This window comes from Phlebotomus papatasi, chromosome 2 (assembly GCF_024763615.1).
Source record: "Phlebotomus papatasi isolate M1 chromosome 2, Ppap_2.1, whole genome shotgun sequence".
Lineage (NCBI taxonomy): Eukaryota > Metazoa > Arthropoda > Insecta > Diptera > Psychodidae > Phlebotomus > Phlebotomus papatasi.
In genome coordinates this window covers 102,040,806-102,066,826 of record NC_077223.1, presented here as the reverse complement: position 1 = coordinate 102,066,826, position 26,021 = coordinate 102,040,806, and the positions used below count along the sequence as shown (strand labels likewise).

General features: G+C 33.6%; 1 protein-coding gene across 12 annotated transcripts in view; it reads right to left on the bottom strand.

Annotated features, from left to right (window-relative positions):
* Nucleotides 1-26,021, bottom strand: part of LOC129800450 (four and a half LIM domains protein 2-like) — a 298,659-nt gene that overhangs the window by 25,936 nt on the left and 246,702 nt on the right. For 8 of the 12 annotated variants that reach the window (XM_055844816.1, XM_055844819.1, XM_055844825.1 and 5 more), the window contains one exon: nt 4,363-4,563. In XM_055844816.1, the coding sequence (XP_055700791.1) occupies nt 4,363-4,563 (201 nt within the window). Of the gene's footprint in view, nt 1-4,362; nt 4,564-4,950; nt 5,713-12,756; nt 14,194-17,038; nt 18,169-26,021 lie in introns of those variants that run through there. The other 4 variants (XM_055844826.1, XM_055844818.1, XM_055844827.1 and 1 more) reach the window with 4 other exon arrangements.

Here is a 26,021-nt window from a genome sequence, read left to right as displayed (position 1 = left end):
AATAACTCTGTCACTGAAGATCATTGCAATTCATAAACGCAAGGAATGAGTCAGATGGGTAATTGAATCCTCCTCTTTGGCAATAGAGAGAAAATTATTTGTGCTAGCCAGATATAAACTCATAAAATTTGATTGAAATATCTAAAAGTCCGCAAATTCAATAAACAATCGCGCGCCATCGAGATATCTCACATTTGCCTAATTAATTTAGCGTCGATATTCTTGAGAGAAAATTGCAAGTATAAGCTTTCACTGAATTTTACGACCAACAGTCTGATGTGAAAAATTTAAAATCTCTGATATATACAAATTTTACCAGTGAAAACACCTTTCGAGATGTGAGAGGATGTGAATAAATTTACTTGTGGAGAGACACATGAAGGACATTTCATTGTCACTTTGCACCAAAACTGAATTCTTTCGCCTGAATCTTGGAGCTTAAAAGTGTGATATTTCATGATGTCGTTGCTGTGAAAAGCCACACACTTTTCCTCATCTGTTTTGGGCCAGGAAAAGAACGTAGGAGGGGAAGTGATTCATGATCACTTTTTCGCACAATTTAGATATTTAGATATTCAGAGAAAGTTGATGGTGACAAAGTTATTTAAAATAAAATAATGTTTCTACGTAGGAATTCTTGCCATTCAATTGTAATTAAAAGGTTTCCTGAATTAGAAACTTGTCTTGCAACTGTCAATTTTTAATTAATTTTTTTTAGTACATGGAGTTATTACATTGAAGAAAATTTAATAATATTTTACAGAATTAAGAATCTCATTTCCATTCCCTTTTGTTATTGTTTTCATCAAGTATTTTGAATTTTATGTGATTTTAGTACAAGTTTAGTACACGGTCTAAGTAAAACAACTAATACTTTGCTGGAAAAACGCCTCAGCTTTATCATGCTATTCCAAAAAAAAAAAATGAAAAGACAAATCTTGGAAATCTTTCCCTTGAACATTATTTTTAGTACTTAGTTGTTCTCATTAGCTCCTGCATAATCGAATCACTACTATTTGGTGGCCTTGAAATACGAGTATGACTGTGAAAATAGTCATGACAGGAACCAAGACAAAAAAAAAATAATAATGTTCAAGACTCAATATTTTTTAGTACATGATTGCTCTGACGGACTCTGTTCTCTATTCGCTGTTCTCATACAGTTCTGCATATTTCGTGTTTTTTTTTTTTTTGTTTCTCGTCATGACTGTTTGGCAGTTTTGGAACACGACGAAGATCTGAGAAAACAGTCGTGACAAAAATCAATACAAAGATAAGTCCATTACCCAAAAACAAATGAGAACAGTCATGTGCTAAAAAACATGTTCAGGAGAAAGATTTCTCTTTATCCCTTTTCTTCGGAATAGCACCATTAGCCACTTCGCTTTTATTAAATTTCAAAAGTGCTAAGCACTTTTGAAAATCATCTAATCCCGGAAAACTGTGTGGAGAGTTTAGAACTATGTTCTAAATTCCGGGGAACGCCTAAAAGATATGTCGCGGGTTATTTAAGTATTCTTAGAAAGCTTTATGATATCATGAATTAATTCACTCTAAACGAAAAAGAGTTAAGTAATTTCTCGCAAATCAAATAAACAAAAAACAATGTACTAAAAAAGAATTAGGTTATAGAACAGCAAAGGGAATGATTAAGTATTAAATTAAGTCAAATTTCCTTTAATTATTTTATTCAAATATAAATCTTTGTTTGAAATTCAAAAAACCACAATAAAATGAGAAATATTTTTAATTATTTATTATTTATAGTACTAATATTCAAAAACTATTTGTAGAAAAGCAGTTTTTTCTATAGACATTAATAATCTAGTAAAAAACAACTACCCTCAAATGCATTTAACTTTGAAAAATTAGGAAAATTTTAGAAATTAAAATTACATGGGAAAAATAGAAGGGGTTATTATCAGAAAATATCAATTTTTAACAGAATAACATTTAAAAAGTTTAAAAATTTTGGAAATTATTTACAATTTTTTTATTTATTGATTTATAGTTTTATATCTAAGTTGACTATTTTCTTCACAAGTTAACTGACTTTAGTGCAGTCAACTTTAATCAACACATGTTTTCAATGTTCTTTATTTATCATTCTTTCATGTAATAATTCCGTGTTGACTGACATAATAAAGAACAGAAGTGACTAAGCAGAATAAACATAGCAAGTTAATTCTGGAAATCTATCACAATTATAAAGAACTTTCATGTGCATATCGAGAAATTAAATAATAGACTCCTAAGACAAGGAATCACAAAAACATAAAACACTTTGTGGATAAGACTGGCCCAATGATCAAATCAGGGATTTCTCCCGATGCGGGACCGCGCTTTCAAATTCTCGCCCTTTCAGCCACTGAAGAAGGTTCACATCGGTACCGAAAGCTCTGGGTAAGACTTAAAAAAGTGTTTTTTTTTCTCTTGGGGTGACACCGAAACGGTGTCACCCCAATTATTGTGAATCTGGCAATCACCGCAGAACTCCCTGTAACATTTTTTTTTAATAGAAAAGAAAAAAGAATGGTAAGCGTCCCAGGCTTTGCGAAATGCGCGAACTCGTGACTTGGATGCTCTACCACAAAAGTACTTTTGCAACATCAACTGTTTACCGATTTACAATCGTTTCATAATATTACTCAAAAGATCCTTCAAAATAGTTTTAAGAATAATAAAATTGGTTTTAGGATAAAAATTAGTTACTGGCTTATTACCGATTTAAAACCGATTGGAACCGGTTCAGACTTGTCGGGGAGTCAAATCAGGAAATTAGTCGGGTCAAACATTACAATTGATAATAATGTCACGAATTCCAAGACCTTTCTAACGAACCCATATAGGGTCGAAGGAACACCTCTTCGACAGAGAACCCCTATTGACACTTTTGTCAAAATGTTGAAATTTATTTAACGCATCCAATAAAATCTAAGTAATTTAACGTTTTTTCATTAATCTGCGTTTTTCGATAAGAATAAGTATTCCAATTTCGTATTCCACATGGTGCAGAGTAGGGTGTCAATAATCCTGACACGAGTCCTTAAAGTGTCAATAGGTGTTCCTTTCACCCTACGATACCATTCGGATGATAAATGCGCTCTTTAGAGCCTTTTTAACCTTTAGTTTTGAAAAACTAGGAATGATCCAACGGTATTTTCGTGATTGAACGAAATGTCCGTCTGGGTAATTTATAAAGGCCTCTACACTGGTAAAAATTAAAGGATCAAATTAGATTATATTCCATCCTTTTCAAAAAGATGGATCATATTTAATCCCTTGAAAGGATCATTATTGTCTCTTGAAATTTTGTATGAACATTTATCACGATAGATTATGTTTTATCGTAAACTTATTACTCATATCATATTACTTTCGTCTGAGCGAACACCAAAAATTACTTTTTCATTGTTTTTATTAATTTATTGTGGAGTTAAATAACTGTCAAAATCGTGATACTTTCAAAGGATCCTCGATGATCCTTTCATTTTTACCAATGTACACACTAGGAGCAATTTCTTTAAAAAATGTCTTTTTAAAGAAAATTTCCCCTATCCTTGTAAGCAGAAACGTCAGATTTTTTTTTTAAAAGGCAATTTTTGTACAAAAATTTGCTTCTAGTGTGTAGACACCATAGAACGTAACCAAATATGAAATAATAAAATAGAATTTTCGCATTTAAGATTTCAATATTCGTAAACTGATCACTTTCTCCTATTTTCTAAGTCTTAAATGAACAAACTTGTAAATAAATTTAATTAAAAATAAAAAGATAAACAAATCAATGATTTATAAATTAAATTCAGCGAATACTAAAAAGATATGCACCAACTTAAGTACGATAGAAAGCATTTTCTTATCAATTTTGCGTTATTTTAGCTAAAGAAAATTTTTTGTGATATTTTGAATTCGAAAGGAACTGACGTAAAATGAAGAAAGGATTGCAACGCCACTAGTGGTAAACGAAAGAACTCGAAATATTTTATTTTAATTACTGTTTTTTTGGTAGCTTAATTTAAGAAATAAAAAGTGATTTCTCTGTCACTTTTTTAAGTATTAATAAATTTTAGAAATAAGAGAACTTCCGGATTAAAAATGGTTAAGGACCACTTAAAATCAATCTGAATTGATAGATCACAGTCCAAACACTCTCTGTTTAAATTCACGAAAAAAAACATTTAAAAAAAACGCATCCGGTTTCCAACAAATTCTTTTGCAACAAATATTGTCTCATAGAGCGTTTGAAACAGTTGAGAATCATCTCATATTTCTGCTCTAAAAAATTCAGTGATGATTTAATAAATTCTAAAATTAAGCCCGGAATGCGGAGTACACATAAGATAATGAGGCAATATTTACCTTGGAGTCAATTCCAATTATCTTGTTGCAGCTCTCGCAAGTGTTGGCAAAGACATTCTCATAGCACTTGATGCAATAGGGATGATCATCACGGAGGACATAGCGCTGTCCAGTGAGAGATTCATCGCACTGCCAGCAGCAGAAGTGGGTTGTGTGCCAATCCTTGGACATGGCTTTCGTGTATTCGCCACTGAAAATTAACTGTAGAGAAAATTCCACATTCGTGTCATTAGGAATTAAATTGAAGATATCTTCATGCCAATTTAATGCATTTTTTGCCAAAATCACCCAAGAGGAAAATTCTCAATTTGAGATTTGGAAAATTCATCAATTGTGGAGCTTATTTATTGCGTAACGTTCTTTTGCACAAAACACCAATAGGTTCTTGAGAGTGAAAATTGTTGGTGTTGTATTTTATTTTTGGGCCAGTGACATAATTTGCTGGTGTTGGAGATTATCTTGGGGATTACCTTAATAAGCTGGTATTTTCTGCTTAAACATATATGGAATAGCTACCTTTTGGTCAGTCAGGGTACATGTCCCCCCAGATTTTTTTTAGGCGGGAAACCATTCTGGGTTGACACATACCCTTTCCCATTGAACTCATTGGTTTGTTCCATTTCTGTGATGACCACCTCTGAGGATCCATGGTCTTCCTCCTTTCGTTTGGTGGTCTTCTTCACTTTTCGCGTCTTTTTCGTCTCCGTCACCGTATGCATCACATCAACATCCGCCATGACCCTTGACCCTTTTTGCTAAAACAAAAATTTCCAATCCCAAAGCCTAAACGTCCACCAACAAAAAACCCCTAAAAATGCACGATCACGATCACTTTTAGGCCACCGCGACGCTCAAGATTGACTGTGAAACTGATGAAGTAGTCTCAAATTTTCCTCAGTTGAACCCAGCACATCCCAAAATACATTCCAGAAATTTATATGTTTTCACGAACGAAACACGCGGGGGGAAGCGAAAAATTAACCCACACACATTTTCTCTGCGTGAACCTGTGGTTGCTTTAGGAGGAAAAGCGCAAGGCGCAAACTATATACACAACACAACAACAACAAGAAAAAAAATGCCGTGGAAATGAGCAAATTTTCGATGACAAGTATCATCGGCGTCCACTGCTAAATTCCTTGTCTCTAAATAATCTCTCTCCCGCCCCAACACACAAACAACTTCACGAAAAAGTTGCACACGACCCGACTTGAGTCCATTTCACTACCCGAGAGAAGACGTGCTTCATCTTCATCTGCGGCAATGTATATAGCACTAGGTCAACAAGTATCTGCCATATACACGCAGAATCACCATACAATTCATCTATCCGCACTTTCGATCATGTTGCACAGATTGCTGCAGCATACAAATGAAAGATTTGAAATTCAATGCCTTTAGTACAGCAATCTCAGTGATTCTATATGTCTTTAAAGGTTGAAATCTCCTAAAACTTCATTGGAATGGCAATATCTACAAATTCGGATCTGAATGAAAAAATTAGTACATGTACTAAAATATGTAGATATTATTTTGCCGTACTGTGAGATTACATAGAATAGGAGTAGAGGCACGAGGGCCCAATTTTTCTAATATAGATGAATTGGTAACCTTAGTATATGTTTTAGTACAATGTTGGAGGTCCACCGTTAAGACATGTACTATATGAAAGTTAGGAACATCGGTCTTTGATTTTTTGTTCTGCAATCAATTTGTGTTCTGAAATTATTGTGGCCTGGATGCATTGGTAATTTATTATTATTACATAATTTAGTACAATGTTAGAGGTCGACTGTTAAGATATATAATATGTCGAAATTATGAACATCGGTCTTTGATTTCTTGTTCTGCAATTATTGCGGCCTGGATTCATTGGTAATTTATTATTATTAGTGCATATTTTAGTATTTTAGAGGTCGACCGTTAGGATATGTATTATGGGTATTATGACAAAATTAGAAATATCGATCTTTGATTTCCTGTTATGCAATAAATTTTTGTTCTGCAATTATCGAGGCCTAAATGGATCTGTAATTTATTATTAGTAAATGTTTTAGTACAAAGTAAGAGATCAACGGTTAGGACATGTACTATGTCAAAATTTTGAATATTAATCTTTGATTTCTTGTTCTGCAATAAGTTTGTATTGACCAAGGTTTCAGTCCTTGTCCTTTGTCGTAGTTTTAATAATTTGTTACTGTACATGTAGGTCCTGAGGAAGATCCCAACCACGGACCGACACGTTGACTAATAAAAACTTATTGCGAAACAAGAAATCAAAGACCGATATTTCAAATTTCGGCATAGTACATGTCCTAACGGTCCACCTGCAACATTGTACTAAAATATGTACTAATAATAAATTGCAGATTCCTCCAGTCACAAGAATTGGGTCTCTAATTCGAATAGCCGCTTCATATCTCAGCTTTTCTCATAATCTTCTTTGATGAGTGATAGTGAATATTTCAATGAGAAATGACAGTGAAAAATGAACCTATTTTTAGCACCATACGACTCGGGAAAACAGTCAAGACAGGAACCAACACAAAGAAAGGTCAATCATGAAGAAACAATTGAGAACACGCCCTAAAAAGATCATTCTGGAGAAAAATTTCCTATTTTCATTTTTCTTTGGAATAGCACCATTAATATTCGTTCATTCACTGGATGAATTCAAAGCCGATATGGCACAAGAAATATTTATCTGCTGCTGCTCAGCTTTGACGAAAGACATAACCGTCATAGATACACTACTTTATCAACTGATCTAATTAAGTGTTTAGAACATGTACTAAAAACTTAATATTCCTATTATGGAATTTGGCAGAATCTATCAAGTCCCCATATCATTTTCAAAGTAAATTTAACAAATGTTTTATTTGGAACTCAAAGAAACACACACGTGTCCAAATTTTAGTACAGTGCTACTCCAAAATTGTGAGCGAATCCAAAAGAAAACCATTCGCACTATTGAACTTCTTTTGATAAAACTTATACAAAGAAATCCAAAAAAAATGTAAAAGCTCGTAATCTGATAGACTCTAAATGAGTTCTAAAAAAAGACAGAATAGATGTTTACTGTATTAGGGAATTTACGTAACAAAAAGTTACACTACTGGGGTCACACTGCATACTCCAGTAGGGGAATTCTGTAACAGTATGACAATGTCATGACAAATTTAAAATTTTTTATGTGGTAAATACAAAAGAACTTTATAAATCCTACTCATATCAATTAGTAAAAGCTTCATGAAGGTCCTTGCAATGGCCATTATATGCTGACTGTGCTTTAATGTGCTACAAGTCCCGAATTTTACCACGAGAATTTGTCATATGACATTCTCATATTGTTACAGAATTCCCCTTCAGATGACATAATGTACGAAATAATTTGAGGTAAAATAAAGTGTAGAGGTGGTTTGAAGAGCGTTCAAAAATAATAAATATTTGCAAATATTTTTTTACGGTAAAATTGAAATACGTAACTTATGACCATTTGGCGTTGTAAAAATGACGAAAAATTGGTGCCAAAAATTTTTGGCGTACATTACGGCATTCCTGTAACTTATTCGAAATAAATCTCCTGCAGGTATGCAATTTTTCTGGGTGCATAATGCCATTTCGCACGATTTTGTTTAGTCCTGAAAATGTGCATAATCCCGGGACCCCGTGTAACTACCTTACAGGAAATTCCGACTTGAGAGAAAACGGTTTGAAAGAAATTTTTAGAAATAACCTACTATTGGGAGTTAATTTATAAAATCAGTTTTGAAAAGCCGCTAAATGTATGCAAATTTTTTCACGAGGTAAATTTGAAATGTATTTTTTATATTCTCTTCAGTTTTCTTCCGGTGTTCGTCAGAGGATTGTCTTCTTCTCAAACCAAAAAGACTAAATTTTTCTCCAAGGCTTTCAACCCTCGGCATGGGTCCTCTTTAGTGGGCTGAGAACGATTTATTATTTTAAATCATTTTCTTCATGGACAATCTTAAAAACAGCCTCTTCTACTTACTCAATTACAATCTTTTGAATGATTTGGAATCGTCTTTCGTCCTCTTAATTTGTATGTATTTTTTATGAATTGAAAAATTGGAGCCAAAAATATTTTGCGTGCATCACGGCGTTTCCGTAACGTCCGTAACTTATTCCAAAGATATCTCCTGTGGGACTATGCAATTTTTCTGCGACACTGGAGTGAATTCGCAGTTTTTTCGGTCCTGAGAAATTCTCTCAAAGCGGGACACCCTGTACATTTTTCAAAGATCTGTCTGAACAACACCTGATAGGGAGGGTCGCCGAATACTTGTAGTCAATATCTCTAACCGTTCAGCCTCAAAGTCCACTAGGCCGACTTCAGACCTAAGGTTTATCCCAGTTCCCGATGATCTCGAAATTCAAAATAGCAACCAATTTTATTGCTTTTTCAAAATTTAATGGATCACTTGCCCATGTTGTCTAATCTTAAATGATAATTTTCCAAAAAATCTGATTGATAAGAAATTAGAGAAGTTAAGCTATATGACTGAGCCATAGGTCCGAAGCCCGTATTAGACAAACTCAAGAACACCCCTAACTCTATTTATTCCACAGACCTCAAAAGTTTAGACAAACTTATAAAATGCATAAAAACCTTTTATGCTTCGGTATATGTTAGGAAACAACAAAACCGAACAAAGTACATAAAAATTGTTATTTTTATCGAGTGGAAACATTAAAAAAAATCTTGAAACTTTTGCTCATTAACCCCTTCAGCTCTGTTGGCAAATCTCTCAGCGGATTCGGGAGATTGTCAAAGGCGATGTTTGTTTGAATCAAAATTGGTTTCTCTTCGACAATTTTATCATCATAGCTGATCTCAATACTTGCGTCGAATTTCTTCATCTGAAAAAGCCTTCTTCATCGTTTTTGCAAACACCACAACAACTTGTAAAATGTACTCTTGCTCTCTTTCATTCGTGAAAATGGACGAATGTTCTAATAATAGCTGCAAAGTGTGTCTCTCCCGATGAGCTTCTCGGTTGAATAACACAATTACAGATATTTTCTAATAATTAAAATAAGGCATTAACAGAGTGAATTGCGCCAGAAGATCACAAGACAAGTCAATCTGCACTCTGAAGGAAAATTTATCGGCATGATATTCAGTCATGAAAATTTGCAACATTTGCTTCAAGACATTCTTGCCTCTTAAAGCTCCTTTGTGTAAACAAATTTATTCTTGAAAATTTGTTGCTCCGACACTCAGGTTCGTTGTACGAAAATTCATCTTTTTGGATCAAGAATTTCGTAACAATCTTTGAGGAATTTCAAGAGAGTGCTATATGGATTTTTTTTAGAGCTGACTATATTTGGCACATGAAGATCAGCCTTGAGACATCTTGTGTGTCCCAATAATTCGATCCTCCCAAGGCGAGATTTGCTAGGAAAATTGACAAGAGAGGAACACCAGTGTTTCATCTTTTTGATAGTTTTTGGCTCGAAAAGTGAGGAATTAAACACTACAAAGTTATTCAGCAGGAAATTTTATTCTCAATTAGGGATAAGGTCCCCATTATAGCCGATAAGAACTTTAGAAATTTAAGAGAAATAAAATTTAGACCAGGCAGGGGTGTGCAATAACCGTCTGAAACCGAATAAACGTCAAAATAAGTTTGTTTAGGTAATGTTTTGACCATTGACGTACAAGTTTAAATTAACGTTTGTTCGGTTTGAAACGGTTCTTGCACTCCACTGATTATGAGGAATAAAGAGAATTAAGAATTAAGAGAGTGTCTTGGATAAAGGCAGGGGGGTGACATTAGCTCTGAAAAATGTGATCGGTTTTAGTGTAAATTTTTTCCTGTTTTCGTACACATTTCACGAGATATCTCCAAAACCACGTGGGTTGCCAATTTGGGGTTTTCGGTTGCCTCTTCGTTATTAAATTGGCTTTTATTTTGTATTAGTATTATTTGCTCAATCATTCTACAAAGACAGAAAACATCTAATAAACTCAAGTTTTTTTTTTGACGTGCTAGAAACATATGGGAAATATAGGAAACGTCATGCCCCTGGATAAAGGGGTATTGTACGAGATGAGAAAACGTACCCATGCTTCGTATTCGCAAGAAGTTTAACCCTTTAAGGACGATTGGGTCACCCGTGACCCATAGAGAAAATCATTTTTCCTGAATACCTGAAGTTATTTCTTTCTAATGTTTGTACATAATCACGAAGTAGAAAGATGTAGGAATCTAGAATATTTCTTGCAAATCTCCAGCTATTTGCTATATAAAAAATATTTGAGCTCAAAAATAACGAATTTTCAAATTTTCACGTTGGTGCTTGAATTTTAATATTTTTAATATTTCTAATTGTTTTTAAGCAAAAACCTCTTGGGACTAGAAACTATAATAACTATACATAATATTTCTCAACAAAGTAAAAATTATAATTTATTGGTATTTCCAGGAAAGCTTCATAATTTTCATGGGTCATATATGACCCAATCGTCCTTAAAGGTAAAAGCACCGAATTTGTCTCTAGTGGATTTTCGAAGATTTGAGGTTAGACTGTTTCATGTTTTTGTTTATGTGTACGCAAAATAGTTAATTATTTGTGTAATATTGTGTGATATATCAATTAGCTGAGATTTCCCAGTGCAATACTGACTGAAGAAGGTAATATTTTGATAATTTATAAGATACTTCTGCGTATATGTTGTAAATTCATAACTTTTTAATCTTGTAGATGACTTCAAAAATAGAATAGCGATGATGCCGACAATCTTGTCCCGAATGAAAGCAACATAATATATTTGGAACAAGACGTGGAAGAAGTGGACTTTCAATTCTTCATCGAAAACGCATTCATTCCGGAGGAACTCCCAGATCCACAGAAATGTGCAACTGTACGTCTTAAATTCCCAGAGACAAACAACATTGCACCTACCCATTACCATCAAACATCTTTCGAAGAATACTGAGGTGCACATGGTGCTATCAGAAACAAGGATTATAAGACCAATTGTATTTGTGAAGCATGCGACATTTATCTCTGTGTTACCTTACCAGTATGCGAAATTTGTTTCGATGAATATCATAAAAATTAAAAATGAAGTAAACAATAATAATTTTTTTCTTAAAAATTATTGTTTTTGTGTACAAGTCTTCAAGAGTGTTTGAGACCAAAAATTGAATGAGATTTTTTAAAATTAATTTTTGATCGTTTTAATTATGGCAAAAAACAAACGAGCAGTATAAAATTCTAAATGATCAGTAAAAAATTAAAAATTAGCAGTAAAATATCTAATTATGATCAGTATAAAACTTAAATCTTCACAAAAATGGGCCTAATAAACATTTAAAATAATTCCATATAGAGTGAAAAGCCCTTTATTTTCCCTTTGCCAAAATTTGAACGATAATATCACTGTTTCAAATTTTTTTGTTACTGATCAATTTTAACTTTTTACTGATCATTTATTCAATGCCTTTAATTATTACTCGTACTCTAAATATTTTTTTTATTATTACAAATATATTCAAGTTATTTATCTTTCAAAAATGACAGAGCAAACGAGTAAACTGGTCGTCTGGAAAATTTTGTGCTTTTTTACCTTTAAGGACGATTGGGTCATATATGACCCATAGTTTTCCTAGGGATGGGAAAATTTCTTTTTAACCGTAAATCTTTTATTTAGGCTAAAATATCGAGGGAAACTTGATTTCGTTTAATTTCGCTCAGCGGAAAGCTTCTCATCCTTAAAGGGTTAAGTCATAGAGAAATCAAAAATTTAATGCTTTGCATGCATAAAGTAAACGGCTAAATTTCGCGAAGTTTGATTGTGTTTCTTAAAAATTTAGATATTTATCAAGATAGTGGGCATAAGTCTTCAAATACCTGATAAAGCCTATACTTATGGTGCAATTTCAACGAAAAATGAAAAGAGGAAATCTTTCTACTAAACATTTTTAGTACATGACTGTTCTCATGTACTTCTGTATATTCAACTTTTTTTTTGGGTTGGTTGCTGTCACATCTAGCGTACTGAGAAAATCAGTCGTGACAGGAACCAACACAAAAGAAGAGTCGATTATGCAGAAGCACATGAGAACAGTCATGTACTAAAATATGTTATGGAATTGCCCCATTTCATTTTTCATTGGAATAGTACGATTAAGCGCATAAAGTGATGCATAAGAGGAGCCTCGACCCTACTAATTCACCAGATAATTTCATTCTCAACTAGAGACTTGTTATTTTATGTCTTTCAAGCATTTATGTAACAAATCCCAGGGGTAATTTGCAAGAATGATGATAAATTCTTGCTTGGATGATGCCAAAATGCAATTTTTCATCAAGTCACTCCCAATGAGTCTACATGACACTTGTGAATGAGAATAATTCAAGACGATCGTTAGAAAAGGATTTACTCTCAAAGCCCTCAAACGCTACATTAGAAATCTCACAAACTTAGTAAGGGAACATGCGGTCTTTCAGGAGTTGCATTAGGGGATCATCTCTGTCGGCAATTCGCATATTGCTGTTGCTCCTTTCATAGCTGTGGCTTCTTTCCGAACTGTAGCTTCTCTCTGAACTCTGGCGTCCAGGTGAGATGGACAGTCTCTCATTGTTGAGGAACTTGGTCAGTTCATCAACTTTAGATTCTTTCGCATCTTCTGCAGCTGGAAGTTCGGTCACGACAATATCTGCTTCGGTATCTGGCGTGATCTCAACCTTGATATCTAATCTGGTGCCTGGCTTGATTTCTATCTTGAGATCGGATGATTTCTCCCTGACAGGAACAATCTCTGTCGGGAAACTTTGAGAGTCATTGACATTCTTCAGCGGGAAGACTTTCATGTCATCCTGGAGAGTGGCATTTGACATCTGAAGTCTCGTTGGGAAGTCAATAATCGATGGTCTGGGAGCAAAATACTTGTCTGATCCCTCCATCTGACGCCTTCTCCTATTCTCCCTCTTAACTTGTTCGAGAATCTCACATCGAGGTTTCTCCTCTCCAGATACCTTGCTGTATGGGATCATGTTCTCAAGAGGAAATTCATCGTGAGCTGCATGAATTTTCCCCGGAAATGTGAGACATTCCTCTTCATCTGTCCCTGATTTATCACCATCGTCCCCTTCCCTTTCCGGTGACACGGAAAATATGTCACTTTTCTGGGAAGTGAGAGATGCATCTTCCAGTAAATCCTCAAATTTAATGTCTTCTTTCGCCACATTCTTCTTCAGAGCATTAACAATGTCATCGAAATCCTCTATTTCCTCCTCACCAGACAGTACCAATTCTTCATCCTCAGCTTCTTCCGCTTCTTCAGCTTCTTCCCCTTCTTCAGCTTCTTCCTCTTCATCAGCTGCCTCACGCTCAATGAATTCCCGGGAAATGTCTCTCGGTCCTCTCGGTGATGGAGATTTATGTGATGCCCCTAGAAGGATCTCTTCCTTGACTTCAGCAGTTAATTCCAAATAGGAATAGGAGTCTTCAATGTGATTGGTATCGAGACTCGTCTCTACAATTTCAGCCACAATCTCTTCGGATGTAATGTCCGTTGTGTCCTCTGATGTGGTGTCCCCATCCTGGACATCCATGGATTCCATCTGTAAGCATCTCTTGGAGCGAGTTAGAGTGCCAGAGGGAGAGAATGAGTCTCTGAGACGACCATGATTGAGCCACTCTTCAACTTTGGCCTCGTCTTCAACTTCAGGGACTTCCGGACTCTGATCAACGCATGCAAAGCTTCCGGGGACAGCCTCAAAATCTCCAGGATTCTTCCACTCCGCGCTACTTACGGTTACATCGGCGGATTTCTCCCTTTCGGCGGTTTTGATCGCCTAAATCGAAAGTTCTTATTTTAGTACTTGGAAAGAAAAACCTTCTAAATCGACAGTGGCTTGACCAGGATGGTGTACTGATACTACTACAATCTTATTTCCTCCAGAAACATTAATTTTCCGATAAAAAACTTCTGAGAAATTAATTGGTTTAATTCTCTGAACTTACTCTTGAACATTTTTTTTAGTACATATCTGTTCTTATGTACTTACGCTATCGACTTATTTTAAATTGTATGCGGTTTTAGTACAAATTTAGTACAAGGAATAAATAAAACAGCTAATATTTTGCTTGCAGTAACACTTCAGTTTTATGAAGCTATCAAAATGAAAAAGGTAAATTTTTCTTCTGATAGGGGAAAGTGCCCATGCTTGATACCATTGGAAGCTTCGTAATGACTAAATTTTTCCTACGTTTCTCAATAAACCTGACTCCGCAATATATTTTAAAAACTGGCCACTTTCCCATAGTTTTTAAAATATGGTTGAGATGAGTCTCATATATATTGTGAAACATAGAAAATTTAGTCATTACGAAGCTTCCAATGGTATCAAGCATGGGCACTTTCCCCTATCTCAGCGAACATAGTTAGCTGAAACAAGGTGCGTGTCCAGCATATTTTTGCTGAATCCATCAGCAAAAATGTGCTGAACTGTCGACAGTCGCCGAACAAAAAGTGCTAACGAAATATATGGAAATGGCTTGCCTCGCGAATTTTCATTTAAGGTTAGCAGAATTCAGCTGAATTAAAATCGGTTTCCATTAAGGTCGCTGTGTTTTTTTTTTTTAGTACATGACTGTTTTCATACGCTTCTGTACTGCACACTTTTTTGTTGGCACTTGGTGCGACTATTTAGTGGTTTTGGAACACGATAAATAACTGAAGAAAACAATTGAGATAGGAACCAATATTTACAAAGAAAAGTCCAATTACGCAGAAGGACATGGGAACAGCTATGTACTAAAAGCTATCTGAATGAGAAAGGTAAATTTTTCTTCTAATATCTCAGCGAACATAGTTAGCTGAAACAAGGTGCGTGTTCAGCATATTTTTGCTGAATCCAGCAGCAAAAATGTGCTGAACGGTCGACAGTCGCCAAACAAAAAGTGCTAACGAAATATATGGACATGGCTTGCCTCGCGAATTTTCATTTAAGATTATCAGAATTCAGCTGAAAATACAAATATTTTCAGCTGAATTGAAATCGGATTCCATTGGGGCTCGCTGGGATTTTTTTTAGTACATGGCTGTTCTTATATGCTTCTGCACTGCACATTTCTCTTTTATTGGTTCCTGGTACGACTGTGGTGGTTTAGGAACACGATGAATACTGGAGAAAACAGTTGTGATAGGAATCAATACAAAGATAACAATACGTCAGTAACGCAGAAGAACATGAGAACAGCTCTGTACTAAAAATTCTCCGGAGAAAAATTTCCCTTTTTATTTTTCATTGAAATAGCGTCATTATGATGCACTCCAGCGAAATTGAATAGGAAATCTTTCTCGTAAACATTTTTTTAGTACATGGCTGTTCTCAAGAGCTTCTACGAAATCAATATTTTTTGTGTTGATTCCTGTCACGACTGTTTGGTGGTTTCGAAATACGACTAGCACGATGAGCATGACGAGGACAGGCGAAAACAGTCAAGACAAAAACCAACACAAAGAGAAGTCGATAATACAGAAGGGCATGAGAACAGTCATGTACTAAAAATGTTCAGGAGAAATATTTTTCCCTTTTCATTTTGCAATGGAATAACACCATACTCATGGTAATGGATGCGCAGCACAGGGAAATATGTGCGATCTCGCGCTCTAAAAGTTCGGTATCAAATCTTACTTCTGGCGTTCTTAATTATTTTAATGTTCTAAAAAATTGTATTGTTTTTATTTATTTTTTCACTAGAATATTTTTAAATGTATATCCGTATAATAAAATCATTCGAAAATCACGGAGTAGGTATCAAACGTTTAAAAAATGCAAAAAGAAGTTTTTAGAGCTAAAATGGTTAGCCGAGACACACATCAGTTTTCTGCTAAAAAAAATTAAATACGTTCGTCAAATTTTTCATACCTTCTTTTGCCAATAAAAAAATTTAAAAGACAAAGAAAATTAAATGTTTTACCTTGAGTAATAAAATTATTTAGAGATGATCACGACTTGCTATTTTGGAGTGAATCTCCACTAAACGTTATTAGAGTATTTTTATATTCTGTTCTTATCCGTCTTTTTCTTACTTTTTAAAGTATTGTGCATTTTATTTTTATTCATATTTGAGCATTCTTTTTCAAAACAAATATTCTTGATTTCAATGGAATGGTTTCAATGGAGTGAATCTCGGCTAAACGATATTAGTCGAGATTCTTTGAATTATTTACCTATCTATTATCTATCTATCTATCCTTCCATTCCATTTAAATCAAGAATATTTGTTTAGAAAAAGAATGCTCATAGTATAAAAATACTCTAATAACGTTTAGTGGAGATTCACTCCAAAATAGCAAGTCGTGATAATCTCTAAATAATTTTATTACTCAAGGTAAAACATTTGATTTTCTTTGTCTTTCAAAGTTTTTTATTGACAAAAGAAGGTATAAAAAATTTGACGAGCGTATTTAATTTTTTTTAGCAGAAAACTGATGTGTGTCTCGGCTAACCATTTTAGCTCTAAAAACTTCTTTTGCATTTTTTATTGATAACGTACTTTGTGCATTTTGTTTCAATTATCTGGGTATTTGAGCACTGTCCTTTTAATCAAATATCCTTTTCACAAGGGATTCCGCAAGCAGATACCATCCCTAGCTACACCACTGATCAACCGGATCAACCTATAACTCACTATTTCGGCATTGTTCCTCCAATCTGTGTTACTCTCCACACTCGATGCCAGCTTCTCATCCTCCTCTTTCAGGTTCCCAATAGATAGGGATTTCTCCATTTGGTGCCTGAAACCCTTGTGATGCTCAGGATTGATATCTCCCCAGGGATACGTGACTTCATCTTCATTCTCTTCGCTGAGGGTCTCTTCGGTTACATCAGAACTGATGGTTCCTGTGGATTCGTGATGAGTGTCACTTATAGGGCTCTTGCGGTGCCTCTTGTGGTGCCTTCGCACCTTCAGCACGGGCTCACTGGTGTAGCTGATGGGCACATAATCTCCCTGGGTCATGCTCTTGAACTCCTCTTCCTCCAGGGATGTGAACATTTTGAGTTCTTCCTCCCGGGAGAGCTTGGAGTCAATGCTACCACTGGAGTTACGTTTCTTGAATGCCCTCCTCCTTCCTGTGCCATCATCTCGCACCAGAGGCCTGTACTTGAGCCCATCCACAAATGGAGCTGAACTTTCTGGCACAGAATTTGACCTTTCAAATTCTTCAAAGTGAATTTGAGGCACTACTGTCGTTACTGTATCACCTTTCTTCTGGTCACTCTGTGAACTACTGATGATCCTCTGAATAATTTCAGCACCTTCCTGGGGAGATGATTCACTAATCTCTGACAATCTCATTCGTTCATACTCCAATTCAGCCCTTGTTGTGATCTGATGGAGCAATGTGAACATCTCAACGGCTCCAACACAGCCAATTAGCACAGACAGTAGATTTCCCATCTTGCAGGGATTTTCACAGTGATCACTCTTTGGGCACTTTCACAGATTCACTATTGATCTCGACAGAGGCACATAATTCATTGGGAATGGCGAATCAATCGCGAGTGATCGGTGGTGTGCTCTCAAAAAATCACATGAATCACTATACTCTTGATGCCATTGTGCCCAATTCACGACATAAAATTTAAAAAACTGGCACACGAATTAAAGGGCAGTTTTCTGATAGATTTTGCGCGGGAAAAGCCCCTCTTTGGTCAACGCCGAAGTCACTCTGTAAACTGAAGAAAAAAAAGGGCGGGAATAGGCCAAAGACGTATGTTCAATCCACTCAATTATTTTCAATGTCCGTGGAAGACAGTGCATAGCCTATGTTTAGCCACAGGCACCAATGAAATTAAAATGTCACGCGGTGCATTAGATAATTGCTCTAGCAACTTAGCACGGTAAGGAAGAGGATAGGAGGGGGTTGTGAGTATTTTTATTGCGATTATTTTGCCAAAAACGAAAATATTTCTCAATGTTGTGGTCAATGATAATAAATTACGTGAATTTATGACACTATCCCAATCTATATGTAATTAAATAAAGTGTAAGGAATAATTTAAGAAAAAACAGAGGCAACTAACTTTAAATCAGTAAATTTTATTAGTATTTTCAAACATAATTTAGAAGGTTTTTTAATTTTCCAACATAACCTCAAAATTACCGAATTTTTACCTAGGGAGCGAAACCGGAAGAGAAATTAGAATTCTTAAAATAAAAGATTCAAAGTTAAGTCACTGAAACAAGTCACGAACACAGAAACAAAAGATTAATAAAGCAATGAAACTGTTCTAGAATAGCAATAATATGCATCAACGTCGTAAGAAAAATGTGAGCATAACCTCAAAAATCTCATTTAGGATCTTTTATGAATATTATAAATTTCGTTTATTTGTGAATTCAAGATTAGTTTCGTGTATATTACATTTCAATTATGCTTAAAAACTACCAGTTGCAGTAAAGGAATATAGACTGGAAAAACATAACCTCGAATTCTCTTGATCTCAAATTAAACAAAATCAAATATACGAGTTTATGTGTAAAAAAAAACATTAAAATAGATGCTAAATTTGTTGTTAAGATAATGTTGAGCACTTGTATTTTGACTAAGTAATTAGTAAATAATTTAAAAAAAAATGTGGGTAAGGGAAGAGTACCAGCGATTGGCAGTGTTCCTCAGATCGTCAGATTAATACCGTATCGTTGCTCCAAATAAAATGAATTTTCAAAAATTATTAGCTACTTTTTACTATTTAACTCTCATAATAATGCACTGCATTAACTCAGATTTAATTTATAAAACCAATTTTCTGTAAGACACCTGATGAAATTCGTGACGATCCGAGGTACAGAATGCAAATTCGCAATAACACTTAATTTTTACTTTATCGTAATTATTTAAAAATAATATGTACAGCAGATATAGATAAATGCAGGAGCATGACATTTCCTATGTTTCCCATATGTTTCCAGCGAGTCGAAAAAACTTTTGAGTTTATTAGCTGTTTTATGTCATTGTAGAATGAATTAGCAAAAAATACTAATACAAAATAAAAGCCAATTTAGTAACGAAGAGGCAACCGAAAACCCTAAATTAGCAACCTACGTAGTTTCGAAGATATCTCGTGAAATTTGTACGAAAGCAGGGAAAAAATTACACTAAAACCGGACGCATTTTTCAGAGCTAATGTCACCCCCCTGGATAAATGGATAATTAATAGACTAATTAGTAAAAACAAAAATACCAAAAAGTGTTTTAGGGCTTATATTTTCAACTGAATATGGAGCATATCTCTTAACATTCCGATCCGTGGTACTCTTCCTTTATAACCTCAAAGTTATACTTAGTGTCTATCATTTGTTTTAGTTTCTACAATTGCACATAATGCTAAGAAATCTTTCATACATAATATCATGGCTTATCTTAGATGATACAAGTATCTTTTCTCAAATTTCTCAGTAATGGCTATTTCTTAACATAACCTCAAAAACTCCTGATTTTCATTTTTTTCTTTTCACTATCGAATATATAGCATATATTAACCTCAATTAAAAATTTCTTATGATTGTTTAAAATTTATAGAAACCTAAAATTTTATCCCAATGATGCTGGTTGGACTAACAACAAAAAACTTTCTGAACATAACCTCAAAGAGATTTAATACTAAATGCTTTTCCATTATTCAAATGGATGTAATTTATCCAGAACAATATTAATGTTTTTGTTGAATATAAAACTTTATTGAAATGATATCACTAATTACCAAAAAGTGACAGAAGGTTATTGAACATAACCTCAAAAACAACTTGATTTTGTATTTTTCTCTTGATCATTAAATTTCACGTTTATTATACTCAAAATAAAGCTTCCTAGGATTGTCTAAAATTTGTAGTCTACTAAAATTTTGTTTTGATAACGCTTATTGCACTTAAAACACAAAATCATTCTATACATAACCTCAAAATGATTTAACACCAAATGTTTTTCCTTTAGTGCAATGGATATGGTTTATTTTGAATGAAATATTAATGTTTTTGTTGAATAATAAATTTTAAACGAATAATATCGCTAATTTCTGTGACGCTACAAAAACTCTTGAACATAACCTCAAAGTATTTTAATATTTAATTCCGTAGAATCATTTTATGAATGTTTTTCGTACTAACATCAAAAATACAAAGCATTTGAAATTCAGTTTGTTGAGCATTTCAACGATATTTTAGAGAAAATTAGTGCACAAAGGTTTTGAGCATAACCTCAAATGCTTCTATTTAAAGTTGTAAAAATATAATCGAAAAAACAAAATTCATACAAACTGTCGTTTGATTATTTTGGTAACGTAGTGGGATTTTCTAATTCAAATATAGATTATTGAATAATAAATTAATTTTAACTTTTTATTGTAATTATTCATTAAACATAAATTACGTGTAAACAAATATGTCAACAAATTTCATGTAATTTTAACATAAGATGACAAAAATATACAGGCACAGAAATTGCATCTTCAATGCCAAATCCAACACATTAAGCAACACAAAATCATCATCAAAGACGAAGGTCGAGTCAAACACCTTTTCCCGCCCATAGACCGCCAATTTTCTCTTTTAGCATTTTCTCCCAAACACAATTTTCACTTTCGTCCAAAGTGTTCAATTGAAAGTTTGACTTTTCCCGCCTAAAAATATCCCCAATACGAGATGCCTCCTAAAAGCATCAACAACCACGGAAAATCGTAATTCAATAGCCAAGTTGAAGGCGTGCAGAAAAAGTGTGTAAAGAATTTTTCACTGTTGTTTATTCTAACAAGTCCATTTTATGATGATCGTTGAGAGAGAAAACGATTTGAAATTGCTGACAAATTTACAATTTTCTCAATATCAACAGAGATGGGCATCTTCAGCATTAGGATTATCTACAAAATTTGAATTGTAGAGAATACAAATGGTCATCTCTGCAAAAGGTCAAAAGCGCAAATTGCGACGGAATATATTATGAATATTTTACAGCAAATTTATTCTGATGACAAAAGATACGAGATTTTCCATGTTCACAGCTCTAAAAAAATGACCAAATGTGATTTTATTGAGAATATATGCCAATTTCTTCTCTTAATTCCCCAAATTATGGTGCCCGTTCTAAAAGGTAATCTCAGAAATTGTCCAATATGATTAAGTTGAAAAGTGGGTTCATAAACATCCAGAGTTATTTCAGAATTAATTTTGTGTTCTATACAGAAATGATCTTGGAAATAAAAGAAACCACTGGAACTTTATAATAAAACGCAGTTCTTAAAATGATATTTGGTACTGCACTAAAACTTGTGTTTTTTTATTTAGCAAATGTACTAAAGTATTTTGAGACACACAATTTATCAAGATAATTGGAAATCAAGATGTTATTACATGGAAAAATGAAAAAGGGAAATCTTTGCACCTGAACATTCTTTTTAGTACATGATTCTCCTCGAGTGCCTCTGAGTCTGAATATTTGACTTTTCTTTGCGTTAGTTAGTTACCGTCACGATTGTTATTTTCAGTTCTTTTCGTGTTTCAAAAATCAAAGAAAAGTCGATTACGCAGGAGCACATTAGGACAGTCATGTACTAAAAAAAATGTTCAGGAGAAATTTTCCCCTTTTCGTTTTTCATTAGAATAGCATAATTAAACTCGTACTTGAACTTTGCATTTCGAAAAATAAAAATGAAATTTGAATTTTTGGGAGAATTTAGTACAAAAAATTATCATTTTTTGCGAAGGCGAAACATCTTTCTGCTGTGATCAAGGCAAAGAAAATCCACCGTTCAAGTATGAATTTCATGAGCTAAAAAGAAATACTTGGATTCTTGACATCAGATCAATATACTCACAGTAATCTCGTCCACCTCAGAGAAATCTATCATGTACTAAAGAAATATTCAGGAGAACGATTCTCCCTTTCATTTTTCATTGGAATAGCACCAGTATTTTTATTAAAATTTTACTTCGAATATTTTTTTTTTTAATTTTTTACGTGTATTTTTAAGAAAAATAATATAATTATTTTTTTCTGTACTAAATACCAAAAATATTAAGAACTTTTTATATAACTTAATTAAAGGTCTAATGAATTTTAAAATATACAAATTATTTTTAGTAATTTGGATAATTTATAAAGAATTTAACTTTGCTTGTTTCAAAGAGACGAAAAGCGAATTATAAATTTTAAATTTTAGTACTGGGAAAATCAGGTCAATATTCATTTCGAAATTTAGCATTTCAATCTTGCAAAAGGTTTTCAAGGTATTTAATTAATTGAATAAATTTTTTTTAGTTTTCAACTTATTTCTATTTTGAAAAAATATTTCCTCTCAAAATACTGTGAGGATTACCGTTTTTAATTTTTATTAGTACATGCTTGTGTATTCTCTATTCTCCAACTATCGGATTATTAGTTTTTCGAATTTTAAGGTTTTCTGCACAAGAAAGAAATGGGTCGTACAATTTAGAAGATTTAATAAATTATTAAAAACTGATAAATAATATTTACGATTTACTACAAGTAAGACAAAGTGCTTTTTATATTTTTGTTGAAACAACTTGAATTTCGTTACCACAAAAGACAAAAATGTATATATCTATTCATAGGGGGAGGTGAGGCTATTTTGAGCTTTGGGGCTACATTGATATACGATGTTTTCTTATAATTCTAAAGCAAGCAGGGCTTTACAATTATTTTATTTAGTTCCACAATAGTTTTGTTTATCTAAATTACATTACTTTAGAGCTTAGTTTCTGTTAGAAATACCTATATGAAAAATCGTGTATCAATGTAGCCCGACAGCTCAAAATAGCCGAACCTCACCCTAGATTTATCTCAATTTTTTATTTTTTTTTTTAAAGATAAAGATTTTCTATTTTTAAATGATGTTTTTTAATGACAACAAAATTTGCCTTATAATTTTACATTTATTTATAGTCTAAAACAGAGGTGTGCAAAAACCGTTAAAACAGAATTAACGTCAAAATAAGTTTGTTATAGTAGCGTTTTGACCATTGACGTACATGTTTTATTTGACGTTTATTCGGTTTCAACGGTTCTTGCACGCCTCTGGTCTAAAATATTACATTAGTACTCTTTTGAAAAAAAATGTATCAAATTATTATGGGGATTACCATTTTTAATTTTTTAGTACATGTACTAAAATTTTTGTTTTGTTTATTAATGATTCGATTAACCGGTCCATCAACTATATCATTTAGCACTTTTAGTTTTCTATATTTTAAGGCTTTCTGCAGAAAAACAAATACAATGTGTAGTACAATTTAGAAGATCTATTTTTTTAAATTGATAAACAATTATAAATAAATTTTACATTTTCTAGAAATATTCCAAAGTAAGTTAAGTAGACTGATGAGGCTTAAAAAATGGCAAGAAATTTCCATGTCTTTCCAAAGTTATTTTTAGTACAACCATGTACTAAATTTTTAGTACAGTCGTAAAAATTAAATAATCGTCAAATACTTCTCTCTGCTTAATTTTTCACTATAAGACAATTTTCAAATTAAGAAATCAAACTGCAGAGTCATAAAACATAGAGATCTCGTCTTTGGCAAAAGTCTCAAATTAGCATAGATTCTTCCGCAAGACATAAAACATAAAACTTCACGGTAACATCCACCCACAATTGGGCTGTGCATAAAAGGACATAAAATTCCACAATGAGACCTTCCGTGATATCTCGCGAGTCATTTGAAGAAAAATCCATCTCAATGTATGACATGAATATAAAATTTTATATGTATGTTTTTCCACACGACACACACTTTTTATTGATGTCACTAATTGGTTATTTTTGTATTTAATTTACAACTTTTGCCTCCCAAAAATCCATCTAGCCAGGAGAATCAATGAGACCCACTCACGAATTTTCGGCGATGAGTCAAAATACATTTTTCAGAAGGCATTAGCATCGCTCTAAATATCCCCACTGAAAGAAATGCTTCTCTGTGCGGGGCGATTAATTATAATTTTTGGAAGATAATTGCAAAGTGTCGAGAGACTTCAGTGTCAATTTTGCTTCTGGCACAAAAAAGCTCCAATCAAATGGGCTTTGTGGTTGATTGAATTGAAATGTGATCTTAGTAATATTAAATAGTGATCTTGTATTTATTTGCACAAGAATGCCGGGGTAATTATTAATTTAATTGAAGCACTACAGATGTTGGGCGTGATTGATGAAAAAAATATACACACAAGTGTGCAATAAAACGTTCAGTGGAGGCGCCTGGTGTGTGGGAAAATAAAAATAATTTGTGGCTTGTGAATTAAATAGCCTGCAATTTTGACCAATTTCCCTACTTTATCTCTCTGGCTTTCCTCTCACACGAGAAGATTTCCAAAGATTTTTCACCGCACCAATACACATGCCATTATCGGTTTTTCTGTTACCTCCAAAGTTTCAACGAGAGAGAAAAAAGCGCGGGCTTCACGCAGAGACATCCAAGATCAATTTATGCTTCTTGGGGACGTGTGCAGAATTGTGTTGTGACGTCGCTGTGAAACCTCTTCTGGCTTCTGACTCATTAAATTTAATAATAATACAGGCAAATCACAACGCTGAAAATCACAAAACTTGCCAATTGGAAGTGCTTTGGTGTTAGAGAGACACGCGCTTAAAGTGCACCAACGGCCAATATTCATTTATTTTACACTTTATTAATATAGATTCTATCTGTGAAAGTTAGCACATTCTCACAACAGACGGAGAAAAATGGGATCAAGCACTTGTGAATGTATTTCAAGATTTTTCACCAAAGCCAAGGTGTTTTGACAAAAGAGGTGTACATCAAAGGTTACAATTTTTCTTCAGAATCGCAGAGCTTTATGGGTTGTGAACAAATTCTTTTGTTTTGTAAACATTTGTTTCATGTCTCAGTGTCTGTAAATGAATTTAAAGATTTAATCATACACTGAGAAAAAAAAGAGGGTGCCATTAACTTTTTTTCTCATAACTTTAACACTTTTTAGGTGTAAAAATATATCAACATTTTTTAATGTTAATTTTACACCTCTTTAAGGGTAAAATTAACATGAAAAAGGGTAACTATAACCCCCAATACACCTAAAAAGGGTAATATTTACACCGATTTCGGATCAATACTGCAGGGTAAAATTAACATTTCCGGAATGTTATTTTAACTTTTTCGAATTTTTCTCAGTGTAGGAAAGATCACGAAATTATGAGTTTCACCAACACTGGGAGAAATCCGAAAAAGTTAAAATAACATTCCGGAAATGTTAATTTTACCCTGCAGTATTGATCCGAAATCGGTGTAAATATTACCCTTTTTAGGTGTATAGGGGTTAAAGGTACCCTTCTTCATGTTAATTTTACCCTTGATAAGGTGTAAAATTAACATTAAAAAATGTTGATATATTTTTACACCTAAAAAGTGTTGAAATTATGAGGAGAAAAAGTTAATCGCACCCTCTTTTTTTCTCAGTGAAGGGGTAAAAAAGTGACTTTCAGTATATGGAAAAAGTGACTTTCAGAGTGATTCGTGAGCGGGGATCGGCAAAATAGTGCCGATCTGGAGCTAAAAATTGAAAGATCAGCACCAGTTTACTGAGAAGTCGACAGATAGGAAATATTCGGCCAGAAATCGGCAGATCGACATAAGATCGGAA